General features: G+C 42.1%; 1 protein-coding gene across 4 annotated transcripts in view; it reads left to right on the top strand.

Annotated features, from left to right (window-relative positions):
• The window catches only part of FAT1 (FAT atypical cadherin 1), a 143,608-nt gene extending 133,300 nt beyond the window's left edge, over window positions 1-10,308 (top strand). For 2 of the 4 annotated variants that reach the window (XM_008000505.3, XM_073017790.1), the window contains exons 24-28: window positions 25-135; window positions 645-1,276; window positions 2,292-2,429; window positions 7,698-7,733; window positions 8,877-10,308. In XM_008000505.3, the coding sequence (XP_007998696.3) occupies window positions 25-135; window positions 645-1,276; window positions 2,292-2,429; window positions 7,698-7,733; window positions 8,877-9,505 (1,546 nt within the window). In that variant the 3' untranslated portion in view covers window positions 9,506-10,308. The remainder of the gene's footprint in view (window positions 1-24; window positions 136-644; window positions 1,277-2,291; window positions 2,430-7,697; window positions 7,734-8,876) is intronic. The other 2 variants (XM_073017791.1, XM_008000507.3) reach the window with 1 other exon arrangement.
• The last annotated feature ends 11,965 nt before the right edge of the window (window positions 10,309-22,273 follow it).

Raw genomic sequence — 22,273 nt, 5'->3', positions numbered from 1 at the left:
TGTCTGTCTCTCCTTACTCTTCAGGTGTCAGCTTAGTCCGTACTGCAAAGATGACCCCTGTAAGAATGGCGGAACATGCTTTGACAGTTTGGATGGTGCCGTTTGTCAGTGTGATTCAGGTTTTAGGGGAGAAAGGTAAATGGTTTCTTTCAAAATTTAGATTCACACCTTTTCATAGTGTCATATTGACCGGCAGATGCAACCGACCTTCAGTGACTTGAACTACGTTGTGTCAGATTTTGATAATCCTCATATTGGCCATTATATAATTTATAATCTTTTCACTCTTTAAAATGAAATATCAAGCAGATGAATATAATATATATAATACTTGAAAAAACTAATGTTTAGACAATGGGGTTGATGTAGTAGTCTGTTGGATCCTAGGAAAATGGCCATTGACATTGGCTTGATAGGTTTCCTTCCCCAATAGACATCAAAAGCATGTGATCACATAATTGGTTTCTCCACAAAAGGTCTTTTGTCGTGGTTGTGAATGTTGCACTTTTTAGTTGTTTCATGTCTGGGTTTGATCTTCACATAACTCAGCAAGGAGGGATTCATCTTCAGTCTCTAAGGATTGAGCCTGGCATATGCTGGCATGTGCTACACACGTCTGTCCTCATTCCTGACTTTCTTGGCAGGTGTCAGAGTGACATTGACGAGTGCGCTGGAAACCCGTGCCGGCACGGGGCCCTCTGCGAGAACACACACGGCTCCTATCACTGCAACTGCAGCCACGAGTACAGAGGACGCCACTGCGAGGACGCCGCACCCAACCAGTACGTGTCCACGCCGTGGAACATTGGGCTGGCGGAAGGAATCGGAATCATTGTGTTTATAGCAGGGATATTTTTACTGGTGGTGGTGTTTGTTCTCTGCCGTAAGATGATCAGTCGGAAAAAGAAGCATCAGGCTGAACCTGAAGACAAGCACCTGGGGCCCACTACAGCTTTCTTGCAGAGACCCTATTTTGATTCCAAGCTAAATAAGAACATTTACTCAGACGTACCACCCCAGGTGCCTGTCCGGCCTATTTCCTACACCCCGAGTATTCCAAGTGACTCCAGAAACAATCTCGACCGAAATTCCTTTGAAGGATCTGCCATCCCAGAGCATCCCGAATTCAGCACTTTCAACCCCGAGTCTGTGCACGGGCACCGAAAAGCAGTGGCGGTCTGCAGTGTGGCGCCAAACCTGCCTCCCCCACCGCCTTCGAACTCCCCTTCTGACAGCGACTCCATACAGAAGCCCAGCTGGGACTTTGACTATGACAGTAAGAGCCATTTTTTCATCTCACTAAAATGTCACTTGAGGTAAACAGTCAGGTTACAAGTTCTGTCCAGTCAAAAACGTGTGTGCTCTTGGTTAGAGACAGGTATGCTCAGACTGAAATCCTTAAGATGATTGGAAACTTTTCTGGATGTCCTGAGTGCTGGCTGAGCATTGTGGCTATGATGTTATTTTAATTAAGAAATTGAATCTAGTCATGTTTTAGTTAATATTCTGGAGAGGCTGTTTCATTTTATAATTGATAAAGGTTCTCATCTATAATTTTTGAGTTTATTAATATGTCAAAAAAAAAATCAGGAGCATTTTCATGCTAGGTTTTTTTTTTTTTTTTTTTTTTTGAGATGGAGTCGCCCAGGCTGGAGCGCAGTGGCCGGATCTCAGCTCACTGCAAGCTCCGCTTCCCGGGTTCCCGCCATTCTCCTGCCTCAGCCTCCCGAGTAGCTGGGACTACAGGCGCCGCCACCTCGCCCGGCTAGTTTTTGTATTTTTTAGTAGAGACGGGGTTTCACCGGGTTAGCCAGGATGGTCTCGATCCTCTGACATTGTGATCCGCCCGTCTCGGCCTCCCAAAGTGCTGGGATTACAGGCTTGAGCCACCGTGCCCGGCCTTCATGCTAGGATTTTTAAAAATATGACCTGGAGAAGTGGAAATATTTATATTAGTGACCTAATACATATTTGATGCTTTTTTTTAAAAGCTGTACATATTATTTTAAAAGAAAATGTTAGCAACCTTTATTGTCTAATGATATTCATAGGCATGCTTATGGGCAATTTCTACTCTGAATAATCTCTGAGATGATGTGCAGGTCTTTCTGTGCGGGGTGTTTTTTATGTCTTCGTTTGAGTTTGTAAGGTGTTTCTGTTTTTCTTTCAGTCGTTCATTCATTCAGTAAATCTCAGGCCATTGTTGGGTAGTGCATGGTGTGTCTCAGGATTCAGCGGTGAACAAAACCGTCTTGGCCCATATACTTAATGTTTGTCATCCTTCCTTTTAGCTAAAGTGGTGGATCTCGATCCCTGTCTTTCCAAGAAGCCTCTAGAGGAAAAGCCTTCCCAGCCGTACAGTGCCCGGGAAAGCCTGTCTGAAGTGCAGTCCCTGAGCTCCTTCCAGTCTGAGTCATGCGATGACAATGGTGAGGCAGCACTGTCCTGAAATACTGTGCTTTGCTTGTTTGTTGTGTTACTGTGTTCTCTCACAGTGTAGACGCACTAGCTACCCGTAAGAGCCTCACTGTGTTTTCATTTTTCTTGGACCACTTTTAAACAATACCATACATACTTGCATGAATGTCTGCTGGGGAAAATCGCTAAACTGTTCTTGATGAATAGGTGTTTGAACTTGTCAGTAAGAGAAAAGAACATGTTTGTTGAAGGATCTGATTGACTAATCTTGTATTGGCTTTTTCTCACAACAGTAAATATTACCCCAGTTTTGTGAGTTTTTCAGAAATCCTCCTCACAACTTTCTTAACCACGCAGCACACACACAAACACACAGTCTCTCTCTCACACACACACACACCCTCTAAGAAGAGATGTGATAGTCTGAAATGTTGGATTTCCGTAGCACCTTTGGTATTACAAGGTTTTATTTGTCTCCTCCCCAACCCCACTGCGGCCCCAGCTCCCATGTGGATCAGAGCGTACTGACAGAGCACAGTTTAAGAGATTGCTAGTAAGTTGGATTATATTTCTAATGAAGAAAGTTTGACAGTGGGATCTTTGCCACCAGTTATGTTGATCTGATTTCCCCAGGGTAAATCACACTGATAACCAGCTTTGCCATATTAACATATACCAGTAGAGAAAATTGTCAGTATTCAAATAGTAACACAATGTAGTTTTTAGTGGAAATTTTCAAATCTCAGAATTAGTAAGTTTAATAATTTTTAATTGTATAATCGTGTAATATGTTTAATATGTTATTAAACATATTGATATGTATATTACACATTTCAAATATTTCATTGGTGGAAAAAGGTAACCCACTAATAATTATTCAATCGAGAGTAATATAATCCATAATACATCGTATATATAGTCCATAAATCCATATATTCATTATCTATTGAGGAGTCGTTTTTCAAATGACTAAAGATAGCTGTAAGTATGTGCTATCATTTCTGATTTCAAGTGTGTGTGTGTATATATATATATGGTATCAAAATATACCTGTGTTTATTAGGAATAGAGTGTATGGACATAGCTTTGCTTGTTAAACCAATAAGATAGAATTATGTCTTTTATCAGTTTTAATTCTAAGAAGTTCCTGTTTCCAGTTTATGTAATAATTTATATCTTGGCCCCTAAATGCTCTTTATAAATACATTTCAGAATTTTATCAGCATTGTCTTTCTAGTTCTTGTTGTTGAAACATCAGTCTTCTCAATAATAGTCCCAAGTGGCCAGGCGCGGTGGCTCACGCCTGTAATCCCAGCACTTTGGGAGGCCGAGGCAGGTGGATCATGAGGTCAGGAGATTAAGACCATCCTGGCTAATGCGGTGAAACCCCGTCTCTACTAAAAATACAAAAAATTAGCCGGGTGAGGTGGCGATGCCTGTAGTCCCAGCTACTCGGGAGGCTGAGGCAGGAGAATGGCGTGAACCCGGGAGGCGGAGCTTGCAGTGAGCCGAGATGGCGCCGCTCACTCCAGCCTGGGCAACAGAGCGAGACTCTGTCTCAAAAAAAAACAAACAAAAAACAAAAAGTCCCAAGTGCTTTTAATAAGTTATGGTCAAATTAGTTAGGAAAGCTAGCTTCCAGGTAATATAATGCAGAGAAAAAACATATATACAGGAGTATTTTTATTTTACTCATTACCGTAATGTAATTATCAGTTGTAAGCTGAAAGTCTGCTGAGAGTCTGTTCCTGCATCGTATTCTCATTTCCGGGGCCATTGTTACCGATTACCACAGACTTTGTGGCCTAAAACAATGTAGACTTGTCTTGCTGTCGTTCTGTAGCTTAGAAGTCCAACCCCTGTGTCTCACAGGGCTAAAATCGTGCGATCAGTAGGGCTGCATTACCTTCTGCAGCTCTAGAGAAGAACCTGTTTTCCTTCCTGTCCTGGTTTTTAGAGGCTGCCCACATTCTTTGGCTCTTGGTCTCTTCCATCTCTCAGAGACAGCAACACAGCGTTTCATTGACCACCCTTCTGTCAGCAGAGCTCCCCCAGCCGTAACTGGGCAAGTCTCTGTGCTGAAAAATGACCCTTATGATTACATTGGGCCCACCCAGATAATCCAGGGAAATCCCTCATCTCAATTTCCTTACCTGCACCACATCAAGTCCCTTTATAAACCCAATGTACAGTGACATATTCACAGGCTCCTGGGATTAGGACGTGCACTGTTTGAGGGTCAGCCTTCTGCCTACTACATGCGTACATATTTACCTTGGCATAGTTATTTTAAAATAATCTGATACACAAATAAAAAGGGAATTTACACAGGAAACAGGCAGAGTCTCCTCCTCCGCTGGTACGTTAGCTCACCAGCAATTCGTCCATCTGCAAACAGACAGATTTGCAGAGAAAACAATCAGAACAGGGACAAAACCATTTCTGTTTTAGATTGCATATGTTTCTCCTTCGATTTCTTTTTTTGGGGGACGGTGTGTGAGTGATTACGCAGCCAGAAGAGTGGCGTGTCACAGATCGTAGTCTTGGAATGTTGAGTCTTGCCTATAAGATGTTAAAATAAGCATTGTTTTGGCCTGACATGATCCATAATTGTAATTGTGGAACAATTTAAAGCTAAAATGTTTTGTCTAAATTGCAATAAAACATGTTTGTATGATTCCTTTGATTAATAATAACAAATACATAACTTGATTAGAAAAATCTCTGAGACACAATTAACAGTGAGGAGGCCATGCATCATTAACGTAGTTGTATTAAAGCACTCCTCAGTTTGAATTTGAGGTAGAAATGGTATAATATAAAATTCTGTTTCGTGCACTGTTTTCTAACTAACTGAAGATGTTCCTAATTGACTGCTTTTGTACCTTTTTGCAAGCTTCCCTAGTGACTGTAATGCACCTTGTCAGTGCTGTGGTTGACACGGTGAGCACAGAAGGTACAGTCGTAAGTGCTCGTGCTTGTGTCTGTGTCTTGTAGCAGCTGGGCCATGGAGCGCGGCTGCATTGCCTACTGCAATGGTAGGAAAACACAGTTTGTGCTTTTGAGGGGGTTGAGTCCTTTTATTTTAGGCAGGTGTGTAGATAAGTAATATGGGTGCTTTGCAAAAAATATTTTGATGTATGTTATATCTTTGTTGCTTTTTACCATTCATAGTGATTTACACAGACATCAGAAGTAACCATGAGATCTTGAGAGTTTATCTATAGGTGGTGCAATGTAAAAAAAGCTCAGAAGTAATTTTACCTAAAATGTTTTGAAACAAAAGTTCCTCTTCATATGAACAGGAATAAGACTTGAATAACATAAGGCTTTCATAATTAACCTCTAACTGACTCTTCACTTTTGGTTTTTCCCTGAGTATGGTCGAAGAAAATGGTGTAGAGCATGGTCAGAGCATATTTTCATATTTAGTTTAGTGAAAATTATTTACTGTGAAGCTTTATCTGCTCAGAGTTGTAAGAAAGGACATTGACCACCTTCCCCAAATTATTTTAAATGAAAATAGCCCTTTATTAGTGCACTGAAATTCATCACAAGGGGAAGGCACAGGCTAGTACTTTTCAAACTGTAATGTGACATCTGGAGGACTGTTAAAAGCCCAATTGCTGCTTCTCAGCACCAGCATTTCTGATCCAATAGGTCTGGATTGGGACTTGAGAATTTGTATTTTTCACCAGTTCCCAGGTAGCTCTGATGGTACTGGCCTAGAGATCCCACTTGAGAACTGCTTACATAGGCTGTCGAGTACACAGACGTCGCCATCATAGAGATCGGGGCATCCTTTATGCTCGGACATGACGCTGTCAGGAGGAGGGAGGCGGGAGGATAGCTCTGTGCCCCATTTGATAATCAGGCGGAAGAGGCTAGATGCTCCAGTGTTCATCGTTACAGTTACTGATGATGCCTATGCTGCTTTTCCTAAGAAGTACCATGTTTTTACTTGGCGAATCAGAAACGTATCTGTATTTTGTCTAGTGAAGTTTTAGTTTTAAACTGATGACCTTCAGTGTTGTAAATATTACTGAAGTTTACAGAAGCAGAATTTCAATAGTTCCTTCATTGCAGTCTTCTTCACTGAAAAATAGTTTTTGGCATATCCAAGAAGTGTACATTGAATTTAAAGTTGAAAGGCATTACTTTGAAGTTAAATTTGAAAGCTGTTACTAGTGCCTAAGTAACAAAAGTTGTTGATCTTTTTTTGTTTAAAGGAATTGCTACGTTTGTGACTAGACTTAAAAATGATTCTGTAGACACATGTTACCTAAATGCTGGCTTATTCATTTTTTAGAGACACCACAGTCTTTTAAAATTATTGAAATTTCCAGAAGTGAACTATCAAATATTTGTCCCAAATTATAACACTGTTGAACGCATAGAAAGCCTTGTTTGAAAAAATCACTGAGGTGACCGTTTTTCTACCGTGATGTCTACTTTTACAGTTATTGATAGTTTCTGACAGTGCTTAACCTGCATTATCCTGTTTAATCCTCATAACAACTCTAAGGGATTTTCACCCCATTTCAAAGAGAGAACCTGAAGGTTAGCCAGGGCCAGGGCAGGCGTCTCATGGCCCTAACTGATAGTAGGATTTACATGCACTTGGTTACACTTCCTGCTAGGCTTCTGTGTATAGATGCAGGGCCCTGGCAGAGCAAGTGTAATTACAGACATGGGGGGTAAGTGTAGCCGTGGTCTGTTTAGGGAATGGCTCACAGTGTAAATATTAAATCATATTCAAACTACATACAGTTTGGAGAGATCTTCAGCTTGTAGACCTGTCTTTAAGTGTCTAAGTTTGCCAATGAATTCCTCTGAATTTAATGTCCTTTGAAGTTGCAATGTGCTATAAAGTGTGCATTATGTAGCTGTAGATGTATTTGGATTATCACCTATGGAATCTGATCAGTTTATATTTTATTAGAGCCTGATTGTTTTAATTATTCCTAAGAAAATTCTGTGTTTTCAGGCAGTGATTGTCAGAAACAAGGAAAAGAAAGTAATATTTGAGTTTTCTGGCCAAATCTCTGGTTCATCATTCCTCGGTCTTTTTCCTCCACTTCCATATTCCATTTTATTTGTGGTACATACATTTCTCAGCCATTTGGAATTGTCATAGATACTGGCGTAAGGACGTGTTGTATGGCTAATTGGTCCTTTGTAAGCAGTTTTCATTGTTCTGTGTACTTACCTTTATTGCCTTTTCAGCGGTCTGTTTTAATTACAAATGTTTTCTTTTTTTTCTACTCTGCCACCAAAAGAATCTTTGGCTGCTCCTGACCTCAGCAAACCAAGAGGTGACTTATGCATGCCAGTTATTCATTGATATTCACTAAAAACAATGGGTCAAGCCTTGCCCCAGTGCCGACTGACTACACTGGGTCGCCTAGTGTTTGCAGCAGTAACTAAGTACATGGCTGCATGCGTGTGCGCTCTGCATTCAAAGCACGGATTGCCTAACCTTCTCCCGCCTCTCCGAGGATTTTTTTAAATCCTAAGGAGGAAAAAAAAAAACTATTCCAAAATTGGAAGTTTTTTTTTTTTAATAGTGATGCTTTATATAGTCCAAAAGGATCACAGTCTTTTTGAAAGTAACACAGATTGTTACAGTGTATCAGAGGCTGTGTTATAATCTTGCAATGCTTGTTCAATTGTATTTTGCTTGAATTGGGGGCATGCTTTGATACATACCTATATTAAGTTAATTTGTTGTCTGAGGGCTAATGAAAAATAGTAATTTTAATATTAAACTTGCTACATTATTATGAAGGCAGCTTCTTTTCTCAACTTCAGCATGTTAAAGATTACTTTTATTCCTTTAAAAAGTTGCATTGGCTGGGCCTGATGGCTCAGGCCTGTAATCCCAGCACTTTGGGAAGCTGAGTTGGCAAGATTGCTTGTGGCCGGGAGTTTAAGACCAGCCTGGGCAACATAGTGAGACCCTGTCTCTACAAAAAATAGAAATGAAAGTGTTTTTTAAGTTGCATTGATCAGTATTTTTTTAGTGAGTAGTAGTGCAGATCAAGTGACACTGGATATTTCACTAATGTCCTAAGACTGAATCAATACTTTTCTTCCTGTAGAGCAATGGGTTCTGCATTACAGAAGAAAAGTTAAAAGGGTGGTTAGAATCATTTGTGGAAACATGTATATAATTTAGATGCTAGCATCCCATTTCTCTCAGGACTCCTTTTGTTTCTGTGAATGTTAAGTTGTGTATATAAAACTATAAGTCCACATTTTAGAAATCGAGCCTAGGTCATAGGGTCTTTAAACTGGAGTGGTTGGGGGATGTCTTCAAAGCAAAGACGAGGAATTTCCACCGGTGAACTTTGAATGAAGGCAGAAATGCAGTTGTGTCTTTGATACACTGAGCTCTCTTTCTATGGCACAAAAGCTCAGGAGAAAACACGCTGACGTATCATTTCTTTTCTACCAAGGGTATCACTGGGATACATCAGATTGGATGCCAAGCGTTCCTCTGCCGGACATACAGGAGTTCCCCAACTATGAGGTGATTGATGAGCAGACACCCCTGTACTCGGCAGATCCGAACGCCATCGATACGGACTATTACCCTGGAGGCTACGACATCGAAAGTGATTTTCCTCCACCCCCCGAAGACTTCCCCGCCGCGGACGAGCTGCCACCGTTACCGCCTGAATTCGGCGATCAGTTTGAGTCCATCCACCCTCCTAGAGACATGCCTGCCGCGGGTAGCTTGGGTTCTTCATCAAGAAACCGGCAGAGGTTCACCTTGAATCAGTATTTGCCCAATTTTTATCCCCTCGATATGTCTGAACCTCAAACAAAAGGCACTGGTGAGAATAGTACTTGTAGAGAATCCCATGCCCCTTACCCGCCCAGGTATCAAAGACACTTGGAGGTGCCCGCTGTGGAGAGCGTGCCCATGTCCGTGTACGCCTCCACGGCCTCCTGCTCCGACGTGTCGGCCTGCTGCGAAGTGGAGTCCGAGGTGATGATGAGTGACTATGAGAGCGGGGACGACGGCCACTTTGAAGAGGTGACGATCCCGCCCCTGGATTCCCAGCAGCACACGGAAGTCTGACTCTCAACTCCCCCCAAAGTGCCTGACTTTAGTGAACCTAGAGATGATAGGAGTATCCGCATTGCTCTTGCAGCAGTGCTTCCAGGCTTTTTTCGGTGAGCTGAATGGCCATGGCTGCGCTGGGTCCTGCGCCTCTGGACGTGCTAGCCATTTCCAGTGTCCCGACTACTGTCATCGTGAGGTTTCCATCGGCTGTGCCATTTCCCAACATCTTTTGGGATTTACATCTGTCTGTGTTAAAATAGTGAAACGAAAATCAGTCTTGTCCTCTGTCATCAGCATGATTCATGTATTTATATAGATTTGATTATTTTAATTTTCCTGTCTCTTTTTTTGTAAATTTTATGTACAGATTTGATTTTTCATAGTTTTAACTAGATTTCCAAGATATTTTGTGCATTTGTTTCAACTGAATTTTGGTGGTGTTAGTGCCATTATCTAGCACCCTGATTTTTTTTTTTTTTTTACTATAACCAGGGTTTCACTCTGTCTTTTCCCTTTTCCCACTGAAGTATGACATTTTGTTGGTACATTTCAGTGCATTTCTAGCTGTACATAGGATGAGGGAGAGATATGATACGTGAACATGTCTTACATGGGTTGCTGTATTTAGAATTATAAACATTTTTCATTATTGGAAAGTGTAACGAGGACCTTCTGCATACCTGTTTAGAGCCAAATCCACCATGACACAGTTTTTATAGTGTCTGTATATTTGTGATGCAATGGTCTTGTAAAGGTTTTTAATGAAAACTACCATTAGCCAGTCTTTCTTACTGACAATAAATTATTAATAAAATCCATGAGCTTTACTGCCTCTGTTTCCTTCCCATTGATCCTCCTGTTCAGGATTCCGTGGCTGAGTTGAGAGAGAAGAATGGATGAATGGAAGGTTGGATATTGATGTATTTGCTTTTAGTGGACTAGGCGTAAAGGTGAACATCCTCTCTACCCTGACCAAAAGCCAGGCTGTCCACGCGGAGCTAGCCACCAGGTGGCGGTATATAGCTACTTGATAAGGCTCAAAACTATACCCACAAAAGTAAAAAGCGTAACTTTCTAATATTTTTAAACAAAACCAAGAAAATTTTATACATTTTTAATTAGTATGAATTTATTGGTTGTAATTTTAATGCTTACATGTTTTTCACCTTTGTCAATGTTTTGTATCAAAAACAGTCTCTATGAAGCATGCCTTTCTGTTGTCAACTTACACAGTACTGTATGATTTAATGTGAGAGCCAGAAGCGATTTTTTATATATTTTTATACAGTCAAAATCCATCCCTACTTCCAACATATTTCTTGAGTACTCACTGTGTGCCACTATGATATGAATGACAAAGAATTAAACTTTCTTAGAACTTTGGAGAAACATGTTTTCCCTTTAAGTAAATGCCTTTATTTTTATCAAATAATGTAAATACATAGTTTAAAAACATCAAAGAGAGCTAAAATATATACAATAAAACAACAGTCCCATGCAACCTGCTGTACCCACTTATAAGTCCTTAAGCTGTTTTTCTCATTCTTCGTTTCATATTTTCAAATGTGTATATTATTCTTTCTTAGTCACTAAATTTAGAAATTGCCTATTGACTTCCTATGATGTTGGAGGAAGACCATGTAACCTAATAGACTTCCATTGATCTTGTTTTCCTACATTAGTTATAACGTAATTAATCCATATACAGTGTTTCCATTATTTTGATTATGTAAGTATTCACTGCTGTGCCAAGCAGTCAACTGTGCCAAGCAGTTTATTTTCATTTACTTAGCAACGTTTTTTTTAACAATTGTCTTTTTATTTTACTCATTTTTTAAACTTGTGACTATTCGTGTATTTAGAAAACATTTTCTCTCAATAGTACTATATTATTTTGCCTGAACAGACAGACAGAAATCCTCTGCCGTCTTGGAGTTTACATGTGGTGGGGACAGGTGGTAGGAGGAGATGACCAGAAAATACATGGTAGTGTTTAGAGTAGTGAGTGCTGAGGAGAGAGACTGATTGAGGAAGGAATGTGTGACATTGTGATGGGAAGGGAGGGGGAAGGGGTTGCGATGAGAAGGGACATTCTGAGAAGACAGGAGGCCTCAGTGGCAAGCGGCATTTGAGTCCAACCCTGAAGCTGATGAGGAAGAATACCGTATGTTTCTCTGGGGAGTGTTCCAAGCAGAGAGATTAGCTACTGCTGTAAAGGGAGGAGTGTGAAAACGCCCAAGAAAAACACAAGTGCAGCCTCTCATGTACATGGTCAAAGCAGGAAGTCTGTCCACTCCTTTTTTTCCCTTGGACATTCTCCTCAGGGAGCCCCTCAGCTTGGTGGCCCAGACTCCATTTTTTTGTTCTCTTTGGCATCTATAGTTGTTCCAGAATATTCTCCTTACCATGGACTCTATAATTTTATTTTGGCCTAACTCTTTTTTTGATAGTTCATATCCCATAATTGAGAAAGAGTTGCATGGGAAGTAATTTTTTGTGACAGTCTTTCTGAAAGTGTCTTTATTCTACTCTTGATAGATTGGGTGTCAATTTCTGTTTGGAGGTAAATTACATTCAGAATCTTGAAGTCATGGAACCCACTGTCTTCCGGCTTCAAATGTTAACATTGAAAAGTTTGGTGTCATTCCTATTCCCAGTTGATTATTCGTGGCCTAATATTACTCTCACGAATCTTTGGAGATACTGTTTTGGGGACATGCTACTTCTCTACAACATTGTGAGATGTCCTGGTGATGTAGCTCAGCGTGGGCCTTTTCCAAGGGTTGCAATTCAGTTTTTACCATGAAAACCCATCTTGTGGGGACTTTTCTTGTGTTATTTCTTTGATCATTTCTTTCCCTCTGCTTTCTCAGTTCTTTTTTTAATTCTCAAAGGAGGTGATCTCAGTTCTGTTGTCAAGACTCGTAACTCTAGGTTGCTTGACTTGCTAAATTCTCTCATTTTTTTATTGAATTCCTATTGTCCATCTTTGTTTTGTTCCCTTTCTGGGGTTCATTCTACTTTTGTCTTCAGATCCTTCTGTCACCAGTTTTGTTTCTGCTGTCATTTTTAATGTTTAAGAGACTGGTCTGGTCCTGATTGTCCTTTTGCTATATTATTATTCCTGTTTTGGAGCTCCCTAGTATCTCATTTTTGCTAACTGTATTTTAGAATAAATCCTTCCATTTTGCCTGGTTTTCTCCTGGGCTGTTTCTAAACATTCCTTTCAGGAGGCCTTGCTCTGTTTTCCCCTTGCAGGCTTTCCTCTGGCTTGACTTGAGCCTGATGAGGCACTCAAGCTGACCGAAAGCCGTGGGTGTGCTCCTTACTTAGCTCCCGGACTTCTCTGTGACGTTGTGGGCCAGCTTGCTTTGTCAGTTTCTTTGTCTTGTCTTTGAAGAGTTTCAGTTTCTCCCGAGGAAGGACCTTCTGTTTCCAGCCTGGAAAATATCATTGCTCTTATTTTGAAGTTGGCCAGATAAGGGGATTGGGGATTTGTCATTCCCTTAGTCCTCTAGTTCTGGGTTGCGAGAACATTCCTGCTTCTTTCTCTTTGTCTATTTTGTCATCGAGGTGGCTCCGGATAAAGCTGAGAATCTGCATTCTAACAACTTGAACACAGTTCAGACAGCATCGCTGCCACTCGCCCCATTCTTCACTACCTTCCGTGTGTCACAAAGGGACCTGTTGCCGTGGCCTCCAGGCTCTGCTGCGCAATCCTTTGCTAATCTGCTGTAGCGTGGTTTACAGTTAACAACGCCTCTTAAAAGCATTGAAAATGGAATGGCTTTTTAACGTTTTCCCCCATGTCCTGTTTCAGATTCATCTTCCTTTTTTAAAACAATGTTCTATTTACTTAAACATTTATTGTTTGATTGATTTTCAGGAGAAGAAAGGGGCAGAATGCAGCCCTCTGCCATCTGAACTTGGAAGCCCAGAATGTGCTGGCACCACCAGTTTCCAGTATTTGGAAGAACATTGGGATATCAGTGTTCTATTGCTCAACAGCACATGACCATACCCTTAGCAGCTTAAAATCACCCCCATCTATTACTTATTGCATAGGTCAAAACCCCCGGGCATGGCATGGCCAGGTTTTCTGCTCAGCTTCTCACAAGGCTGGAATCAAGCTGTCAGCTAGGCTGTGGTTTCATCTGAGGCTGGGGAGCTCGTGAGGTTCTTGGCAGAATTCAGTCCCACGCAGTTGTAGAACTGGTCTCATTTTCTTGCTAACTGTGGGACAGAAGTTCCCTGTTTCTTGCTGGCTGGCCCCGCTTTTTTTTTTTTTTGAGATGGAGTCTGGCTGTCGCCCAGGCTGGAGTGCAATGGAACAATCTTGGCTCACCGCAACCTCCACCTCCCAGGTTCAAGCAATTCTCCTGCCTCAGCCTCCCGAGTAGCTGGGATTACAGGCGTGCAACACCGTGCCCAGTTAATTTTTGTATTTTTAGTAGAGACGAGGTTTCACCATGTTGACAGGCTGGTATTGAACTCCTGACCTCAGATAATCCACCTGCCTCAGCCTCCCAAAGTGCTGGGATTACAGGCGTGAGCCACCACGCCCGGCCCGTCCCCACCTTCTCGACAGCTTCTCTTGAGTCAGGTCCTAGCTCCTCGGCCTTCTCACGTGGTAGCTACATCTTCACCTGCTTCCTGACCTCAGGAAGGCCCTGATCCCTTGTTAAAGGCTCACATGATTTGGTCAGGTTCTCACCCAGGACATAAAGTTCCCCTTTGAGTAACTAAAAGTCAGCTGGTTAGTAACCTAGTAGCCATGGGAATTCCCATCACATTCACAAATCCCATTCACCTTCGGGGGGATTACACCACGTACCCCAGGATGGGGGTAGGTGGGTTCTCTGAGACCATCTTAGACTTCTGCCTACCAAAACCGGCACATTTGTTGGTTTTTGGTTTTGTTTTTTGTTGGTTTTTTTGTTTTTTGTTTATTTTTTGTTTTTTGAGATGGAGTTGCACTCCTGTTGCCCAGGCTGGAGTGCAATGGCGCAATCTCGGCTCACCGCAACCTCCGCCTCCCGGGTTCAAGTGATTCTCCTCCCTCAGCCTCCCGAGTAGCTGGGATTACAGGCATGTACCACCATGCCTGGCTAATTTTGTATTTTTAGTAGAGATGGGTTTTCTCCATATTGATCAGGCTGGTCTCGAACTCCTGACCTCAGGTGATCCGCCCACCTCGGCCTCCCAAAGTGCTGGGATTACAGGCATGAGCCACCGTGCCTGGCTGGTTCTTGTTTTTTTCTAAAGGATAATTCCCTTATTTAGCAGAATCATTTTTAAGAAGTTTAAGGTTTTAAAATGCCTAAACATAAATGTTATAAAAGATTTAAATATCTTTAATCCCTTGGGGGAAATGGGGAAATGTTGGTTAAAGGTTACAAACTCGAAATTACAAGAGGAACGAGTTCTGATGTCCCTGGGTTTCACCTGGATTCTATGAGACACACACACACTAGATTTCAAAACCACTTACCATTTGTCACAATCTTTATTTGGAACCCTTGGAAATTATGGTTCAGCTTAAAAGAAGAGATATACAGGTTAAATATCCATTAGAAAAAAGGCTAGTAAATATTTAAACTTTTAAATTTCTATTTTTCTTAATTCTACCTCTAAAATTTTGGGGTTTTTTTTGTTTGTTTTTGTTTTTGTCTGTCTGATGGGAAGAATAAACTGAAGTGATTGTGCATGTCACATTCATTTTTATTCTAGAGCGTGTGGAGCCATCCTACTCAACCTGCTGAAAAGTGAGGTAGACTTTGCCACTGCCTAGAAACAGCAAATGTTTTTCCAGAAGCTGCATTAGCCTTTAGGGGCCACTCTTTATTGGGGAACCCACCCTAATATTTCAACATTGGTTCTTTCTATTTTCCATAAGTGTTGGCCAGCTGAGAAATAAAGAGAGACAGTACAAAGAGAGGAATTTTACAACTGGGCTGCCAGGGGTGACATCACGTATCGGTAGGCCTGTGATGCCCGCCTGAGCCTCAAACCAGCAAGTTTTTATTAAGGGTTTTAAAAAGGGGAGGGTGTATAAGAACAGGGAGTAGGTACAAAGATCACATGCTTCAAAGGGCAAAAAGCGGAACCACTAATAAGGGTCTAACGAAGCTCACATGCTTCTGAGGGAACAGGACAAAGGGCAAAAGCAGAACCACTGATAAGGGTCTATGTTCAATGGTGCATGTATTGTCTTGATAAACATCTTAAATAACAGAAAACAGGGTTTGAGAGCAGAGAACGGTCTGACCACAAATTTACCAGGGTGGAGTTTTCCCAACCCTAGTAAGCCTGAGGGTATGACAGGAGACCAGGGCATATCTCAGTCCTTATCTCAACCATATAAGACAGACATTCCCAGAGTGGCCGTTTATAGACCTCCCCCCAGGAATGCATTCCTTTCCGAGGGTACTAATATTAACATTCCTTGCTAGGAAAATAATTTAGCGTTTTCTTCCCTACTTGCACGTCCATTTATAGGCTCTCTCAAGAATAAAAATATGGCTCTTTTTGCCCAACCCTGCAGGTAGTCAGACTGTATTGTTGTCTTCCCTTGTTCCCTAAAAATCGCTGTTATTCTGTTCTTTTTCAAGGTGCACTGATTTCATATTGTTCACACACACATGTTTTACAATCAATTTGTACAGTTAACACAATTATCACAGTGGTCCTGAGGTGACATATATTCTCAGCTTATGAAGAAAACAGGATTAAGAGATTAAAGTAAGACAGGCATAAGAAATTATAAAAGTAGTACTTGGGAACTGATAAATGTCCATGAAATCTTCACAATTTATGTTCCTCTGCCACGGCTCCAGCTGGTCCCTCCGTTCAGGGTCCCTGACTTCCCGCCACAACTTTTAAAGCACAGAAGCATTAAAAGTGGATGCTACCTCGGTCTGAATGCACTTTTGCAAAGAAACTAAGCATTAGCCTAGGAAATAAGGGACTCATTCTAAAAAGGTGGCAACTGAAGAAGGCTGTGCCCATGCACACATTGCTAATGTGGATGACATGAACTCAAAAGCTTCATTTTACCCCTTTTAATGAAAGCACTGGAATAAGCTATTGGAAAGCAGGGCTTTGAGTTGCCAAATGAACTGTCACAGAATTTCACCTACTTTAATACTGGTATTAATCGATAACCAAAACTCATAATCGGGGCTGGGCATGGTGGCTCATGCCTGTAATCCCAGCACTTTAGGAAGCCGAGGTGAGACGATCACTTGCGGCTGGGAGTTCAAGACAGCCTGGGCAATGTGGTGAGACCCCATCTCTAGTAGAACTTTATAATTTGAAAAAAGAGCTGTAATCCTCAGACATATAGGAATTAGGGCTAGCTATTATTAAAAAAAAAATAGTAGGCAGGGTATCAACAGGGATTAGGAGAAACCGAATATATGGATTGTTTGATACCTAAGAGCATAGGGAACTCGGCAAATAAACCAAGCTATGAAATGCCACCTCCCGGGAGCTGCCACAAGCTTACAGGTTCGCTTTAGGATGTTTCAAGTGCAACACCAAGATGCAATCTGAAATCCTTAGTTTCGAGATGGAGTGGGGAAAAATTAGTCTCACCATCTCCTGCTAAAAAGAGAAGGAAGGATATTGTGAGAACTGTAGTGACAGGAGTGGAGTAGGACTGAGGGAGGACAGTTGGGGACATGATGGCAGGGCTGCAGGAAGGAGGGAGGTGGGATCCACTCTGCACAGGGTTCAGCCAATGTGAGCAAATGAAAGGCCATTAAAACTGCATCACAGGAATGTGTGGCTGCTTGCTGAAGTCAGTGGCAAGTTAAGCCAAGAATGTTGCGGACAGACAATGCATCCTCATGTCATCTACTTGAGTGCATTCAGTGGGAAGGCTTGTTGGCATGTTAGTCCCTGCCAGCATCTAGCAGGTATTTGCTGAACCTTCACCCTGGGCCACACTGCCTTCCCTGATCTCTCTCTTCTGGTGTCTTCTAATAATCCGGAGATAGATCTCTTACTAAGCAGGATTGTTTTTTTCTTGAAGTTTAGAGTTCTAAGATGTCTAATATGAGCATTATAAGAGATTTAAATCTCTAATCTGTTGTGGTAATGGGGCGATGTTGGTTAAAGGATAAGATACGTGGGTTCTAAGGTACAGCATAGTGATTATAGTTAGTGCAAACTTGACATTTACCGAGAGAGTAGATCATAAGTGTGTTCCCCACGGAAAGAAAGGTAATTATGGAGGGGATGGATATACTAATTAGACAGATTATGTAATCATTTCACAATGTACATGCATATCAAATCATCACATTGTACACTTTAAATACATAAAATTTTTATTTATCCATCATAACTTAATAAAGTTGGAGAAAAATTAACTCCCCAAAGTTAAACTCCCCAACGAGGGGGAAAACCCCAGCTTCCTTCCACAGCTTTTTAGCATTCCTGCTTCCAGGAGATGATACAAAACTAGCTCAAAAAGGCACCTGGATTCCAGACAGTCCCCGTTATGTCTCATGATGACATTCCTGGTTCTTCACAGTTCCTTTCTGTTCAAATCACTAGACATCACTGGAACAGGCCTGTCATCTCTTCATTTTATCAGTCATCTGCGCTAGAAGGAAGTCCTTCACAGTGTTGTATATATTTTAATTTTTTAAAAAAGGACATCCATACTGTATTCCCAACCATGTAAGTTATAGGTATATAAAGTAGAAACTAAATGATTAGACACATTTTCTTAAGATTTCTGGGATACAAGCAATCCTACATTTTAAAACTGCCATCTAATAAATTACCACATTTTTATTTTTGTATTTTATTTTATATTTAAGTTGAAAAAAGTAAACTATTTTGAAAAAATACAGGATTATAATCATATCACCCAGAAACACTATTTTGCATGCAATAATCTGATTTTATTTTCTGAGTGTGGTTTACAAAATCAGTGTCTTGTATCAAATTTTGTGCTCTGCTTTTCTCACTTTAAAGTACGTGTCCTTTTCAGAAAAATTCCATTTTAAACAGCTGTATACTATTTCATAGGATGAATTTACTGTAACTTATTTACCGCTACTTTGAAGATTTTTTTAATTTTTTCACAACAATGACATCTTTGTATATTCATTTTTGTTCCTCTTCCGGACAGATTTATAGATGTGTGGATTATTTGTTTTCAAAGTACTACCTATAACATAAAATCTTGAACTGCAGCACTGGAACTCTGATGGGATTGTGTTCAGATTTCCTTAACACGGATGTAGTCTTCTGCCGTTACTTCCATGCCAATGTTTTCCCCACCTTTTCCATGTCATGGCATACGTAGAAAACTTTTTTATGGCAATCGTGGGTGACATAAAGGCCATAGGCTGCTCTAAACCAGAGATTTCAGAGCAGTGTGGTTACAGTGGGCTCCTCCCAACCACCCAGCCTGCCCCAGCGGCCTGGAGGGCTGGAGGACCAGGCTCAGTGCATGGAAGTTCTGCTATAGACAGCTCTGGATAATCCTGCCTCCCCATCTCTTCCTGTGAATTTCTTTTTCTTTCTTTCTGAGATGGTGTCTCGCTCTGTCCCCTAGGCTGGAATGCAATGGCACAATCTCAGCTCACTGCAACCTCCGCCTCCTGGGTTCAAGCGATTCTCCTGCCTCAGCCTCCCAAGTAGCTGGGATTACAGGCATGCACCACCACACCCATCTACTTTTGTATTTTCAGTAGAGACAGGGTTTCACCCTGTTGGCCAGGCTGGTCTCGAACACCTGACCTCGGGTGATCCACCCACCTCAGCCTCCCAAAGTGCTGAGATTACAGGCGTGAGCCACCTCTTTTTTTTTTTTTTTTTTTTTTTTGAGGCAGAGTCTTGCCCTGTCACCCAGGTTGGAGTGCAGTGGCACGATCTCGGCTTACTGTAAGCTCCGCCTCCTGGGCTCAAGCGATAATCGTTCCTCAGTCTCCAAGTAGCTGTGATTACAGGCGCCACCACCACACCTGGCTAATTTTTATATTTTTAGTAGAAACGGGGTTTCACTATGTTGACCAGGCAGGTCTTGAACTCCTGACCTCGGGTGATTCGCCCGCCCTGGCCTTCCAAAGTGCTGAGATTACACACTGTGCCCAGCTTGTGAATTTATTTCCATGAAAAACAAAGTCTAGACCAGAATGGAATCGTCTTTGTGAAATTTGCTTTAATTTGGATTCAGTTTTCAGCGACTCGGGTAAATGTAAGGCTTAGGTCTGCTGTCCATCAGGCCTACTGGAAAACCCTCCTGCTCCCCACGCGCCACCTCTCGTCCTCTTCCAGTTGATGGGCTCCCCTGTCACCGCAGTCCCCACTTTGACTCAAGTCTACTGCCTTGTGTGAGTGGCTTTCTGAAGGTCATCGTGGCTGCTCTTTCTCTTTTGGTCGACTGGCGCTGCCTATACTTTCTGACTGCTCTTCATGAAAGGTATTGGGCTGCATTTCAGTTAGTGCACCAGCGGAGACAGAACTGTTTGTCAGAACGTAATTTCCTCGCTAGCGGTTTACTGCCTCTACTGCAAACAGAATGAGCCACTTGAATAGAATGGCAAGTATTTTTTTTTTCCCCAAGCAAATCTCTGCTCGTGTGAACACTTAGGCAATTAGTGCACTTGTCACGGTGCCGTTAAAGTATGGATGTGTAAGAGCTGCATTTTCCAATGATGCCAGACTTGAGGAGAAAGAGCGTGCGTGACACAATTGAATGAAAATGTTATCACACCAAGTATATCCTGTAGGGAGCTAACAGTGCAGGTCTCTATAGAAGAGATGAGAAATATGAGCTCAGGCCGGGCTCAGTGGCTGATACCTGTAATCCCAGCACTTTGGGAGGCCGAGGCAGGCAGATTACCCTAGGTCGGGAGTTCAAGACCAGCCTGGCCAATATGGTGAATCCCTGTCTCTACTAAAAATATAAAAATTAGCTGGGTATGGTGGTGCATGCCTGTAATCCCAGCTACTCGGGAGGCTGCAGGAGAATCGCTTGAACCTGGGAGGCAGAGGTTGTAGTGAGCCAAGATAGTGCCTCTGCCCTCCAGCCTGGGTTACAGAGTAAGACTCTGTCTCAAAACAAAAAGCGAAAAAGATAAATGTGAGCTCAGATTCCTAAATTCCAAGCATTATCCAATTATCTCAAGGGATAAAATAAAATTCTCAAAATGTCTAATGACTATCACTTTGCTTGGGTTTTTGTGTGTGTGTGTTTTGTTTTTGAGACAGTCTCACTCTGTCACCCAGGCTGGAGTGCAGTGGTGCGATCTCGGCTCGCTGTAGCCTCTGCCTCCCAGGTTCAAGCAATTCTCCTGCCGCAGCCTTCCCAGTAGCTGGGATGACAGGCACACGCCACCACACCGGTTTAATTTTTTGTATTTTTTTCTGAGTAGAGACAGGTTTTCACCATGTTGGCCAGGGTGGTCTTGATCTCCTGACCTCGTGATCCATCCGCCTCAGCCTCCCAAAATGTTGGGATTACAGGCGTGAGCCACAGCGCCCGGCCACTTTGCTTCGTTTCAATGTTCATGAGCACTACCTAAGTTTCAGGGTAAGGGGAGAATACGGAGAGAGGAACCAAGGGCTGGCCCCGGAGGCTGTGTGGGCCCTTCCCGCCTGTCAGCCTTGGAAGCACAGTTCCACGTCTTTGTCAAGTTCGAAATGTTAGCCCACCTGCAAAGTAGGATTACAAATACATTTTTAAATGATGTTCTTGTTTCGTGATTGGTGTTCTTAAAATTTTTATTTTAAATGAGTATTTTTCTCTTCTTTTGAAAGAAGAGAAATGAAGGTATACTTTTTAAAATTATACATATTTAAGGCATATGCGATGTTTATTTACATATACACACAAACACATAGATGTTTACTTCAGTCAAGCAAATTAACATGTCTACCATTTCACAAAGTCACCCTCTTCGGTGTGTGTGGTCAAAGTACCTAAAATCGACTCTCTTACGAAATTTCCAGCACACATGATGATTTGGATGTGTGTCCCCACCACACCTCACATTAAATTGTACACTTAACTGTTGGAGACGGGGCCTGGCAGGTCACTGGATCATGGGGGTGGAGCTCTCATGACTGCTTTAGCACCATCCGCCCCCCCACCCCACCCCCGGGTACTGTACAGTGAGTTCTCTCAAGCACTGGTTGTTTAAATGTGTGTAGCACTTTCCCCCCGTCTTTATTCCTCCTGCTCCAGCCATGTGAGAAGCCTGCTCCCCCTTCACCTTCTGCCATGACTGGAAGCTTCCTGAGGCCCCCCGAGAAGCAGAAGCTGCCGTGCTTCCTGTACAGCCGCAGAACCATAAGCCTGTTACACATCTTTTCTTTATCAGTCACCCAGTCTGAGACTTCTTTAGAGCAATGCAACAACTGACTGATAACACCTGGCAATATTATTCACCGTAGCCTTCATTCTTTACATCTCCAGGCTTAGTCATCCTACCCAGTGGACACTTTCTACACTTCAACCTCCATCTCCTCATTTCCCGCCACCACCCCCACCCCACTACCCCACCACCCCACCCAGTGGTCCCTGGTGGCCACGGTTCTGCTCTTTGCTTCTGTGTATTTGAGTTGTTGTTTGTTTGTTTAAATTGCACATAGAAGAGGGATGATGCAGTATCTTTGTTTCTGTGTCTGGCTTATTTTGCTTATTTTGCATGATGTCCTCAGGTTCATTATAATTATATTATAAATCACACAATCTCCTTTTATAGGGCTGAAAAAGTATTCTAGTGTGTACACATACCTCAGTTTCCTTTCCATCCATCC

The sequence above is a fragment of the Chlorocebus sabaeus genome, chromosome 7 (assembly GCF_047675955.1).
Source record: "Chlorocebus sabaeus isolate Y175 chromosome 7, mChlSab1.0.hap1, whole genome shotgun sequence".
Taxonomy (NCBI): domain Eukaryota; kingdom Metazoa; phylum Chordata; class Mammalia; order Primates; family Cercopithecidae; genus Chlorocebus; species Chlorocebus sabaeus.
This window is presented reverse-complemented; position numbering and strand designations above follow the sequence as displayed.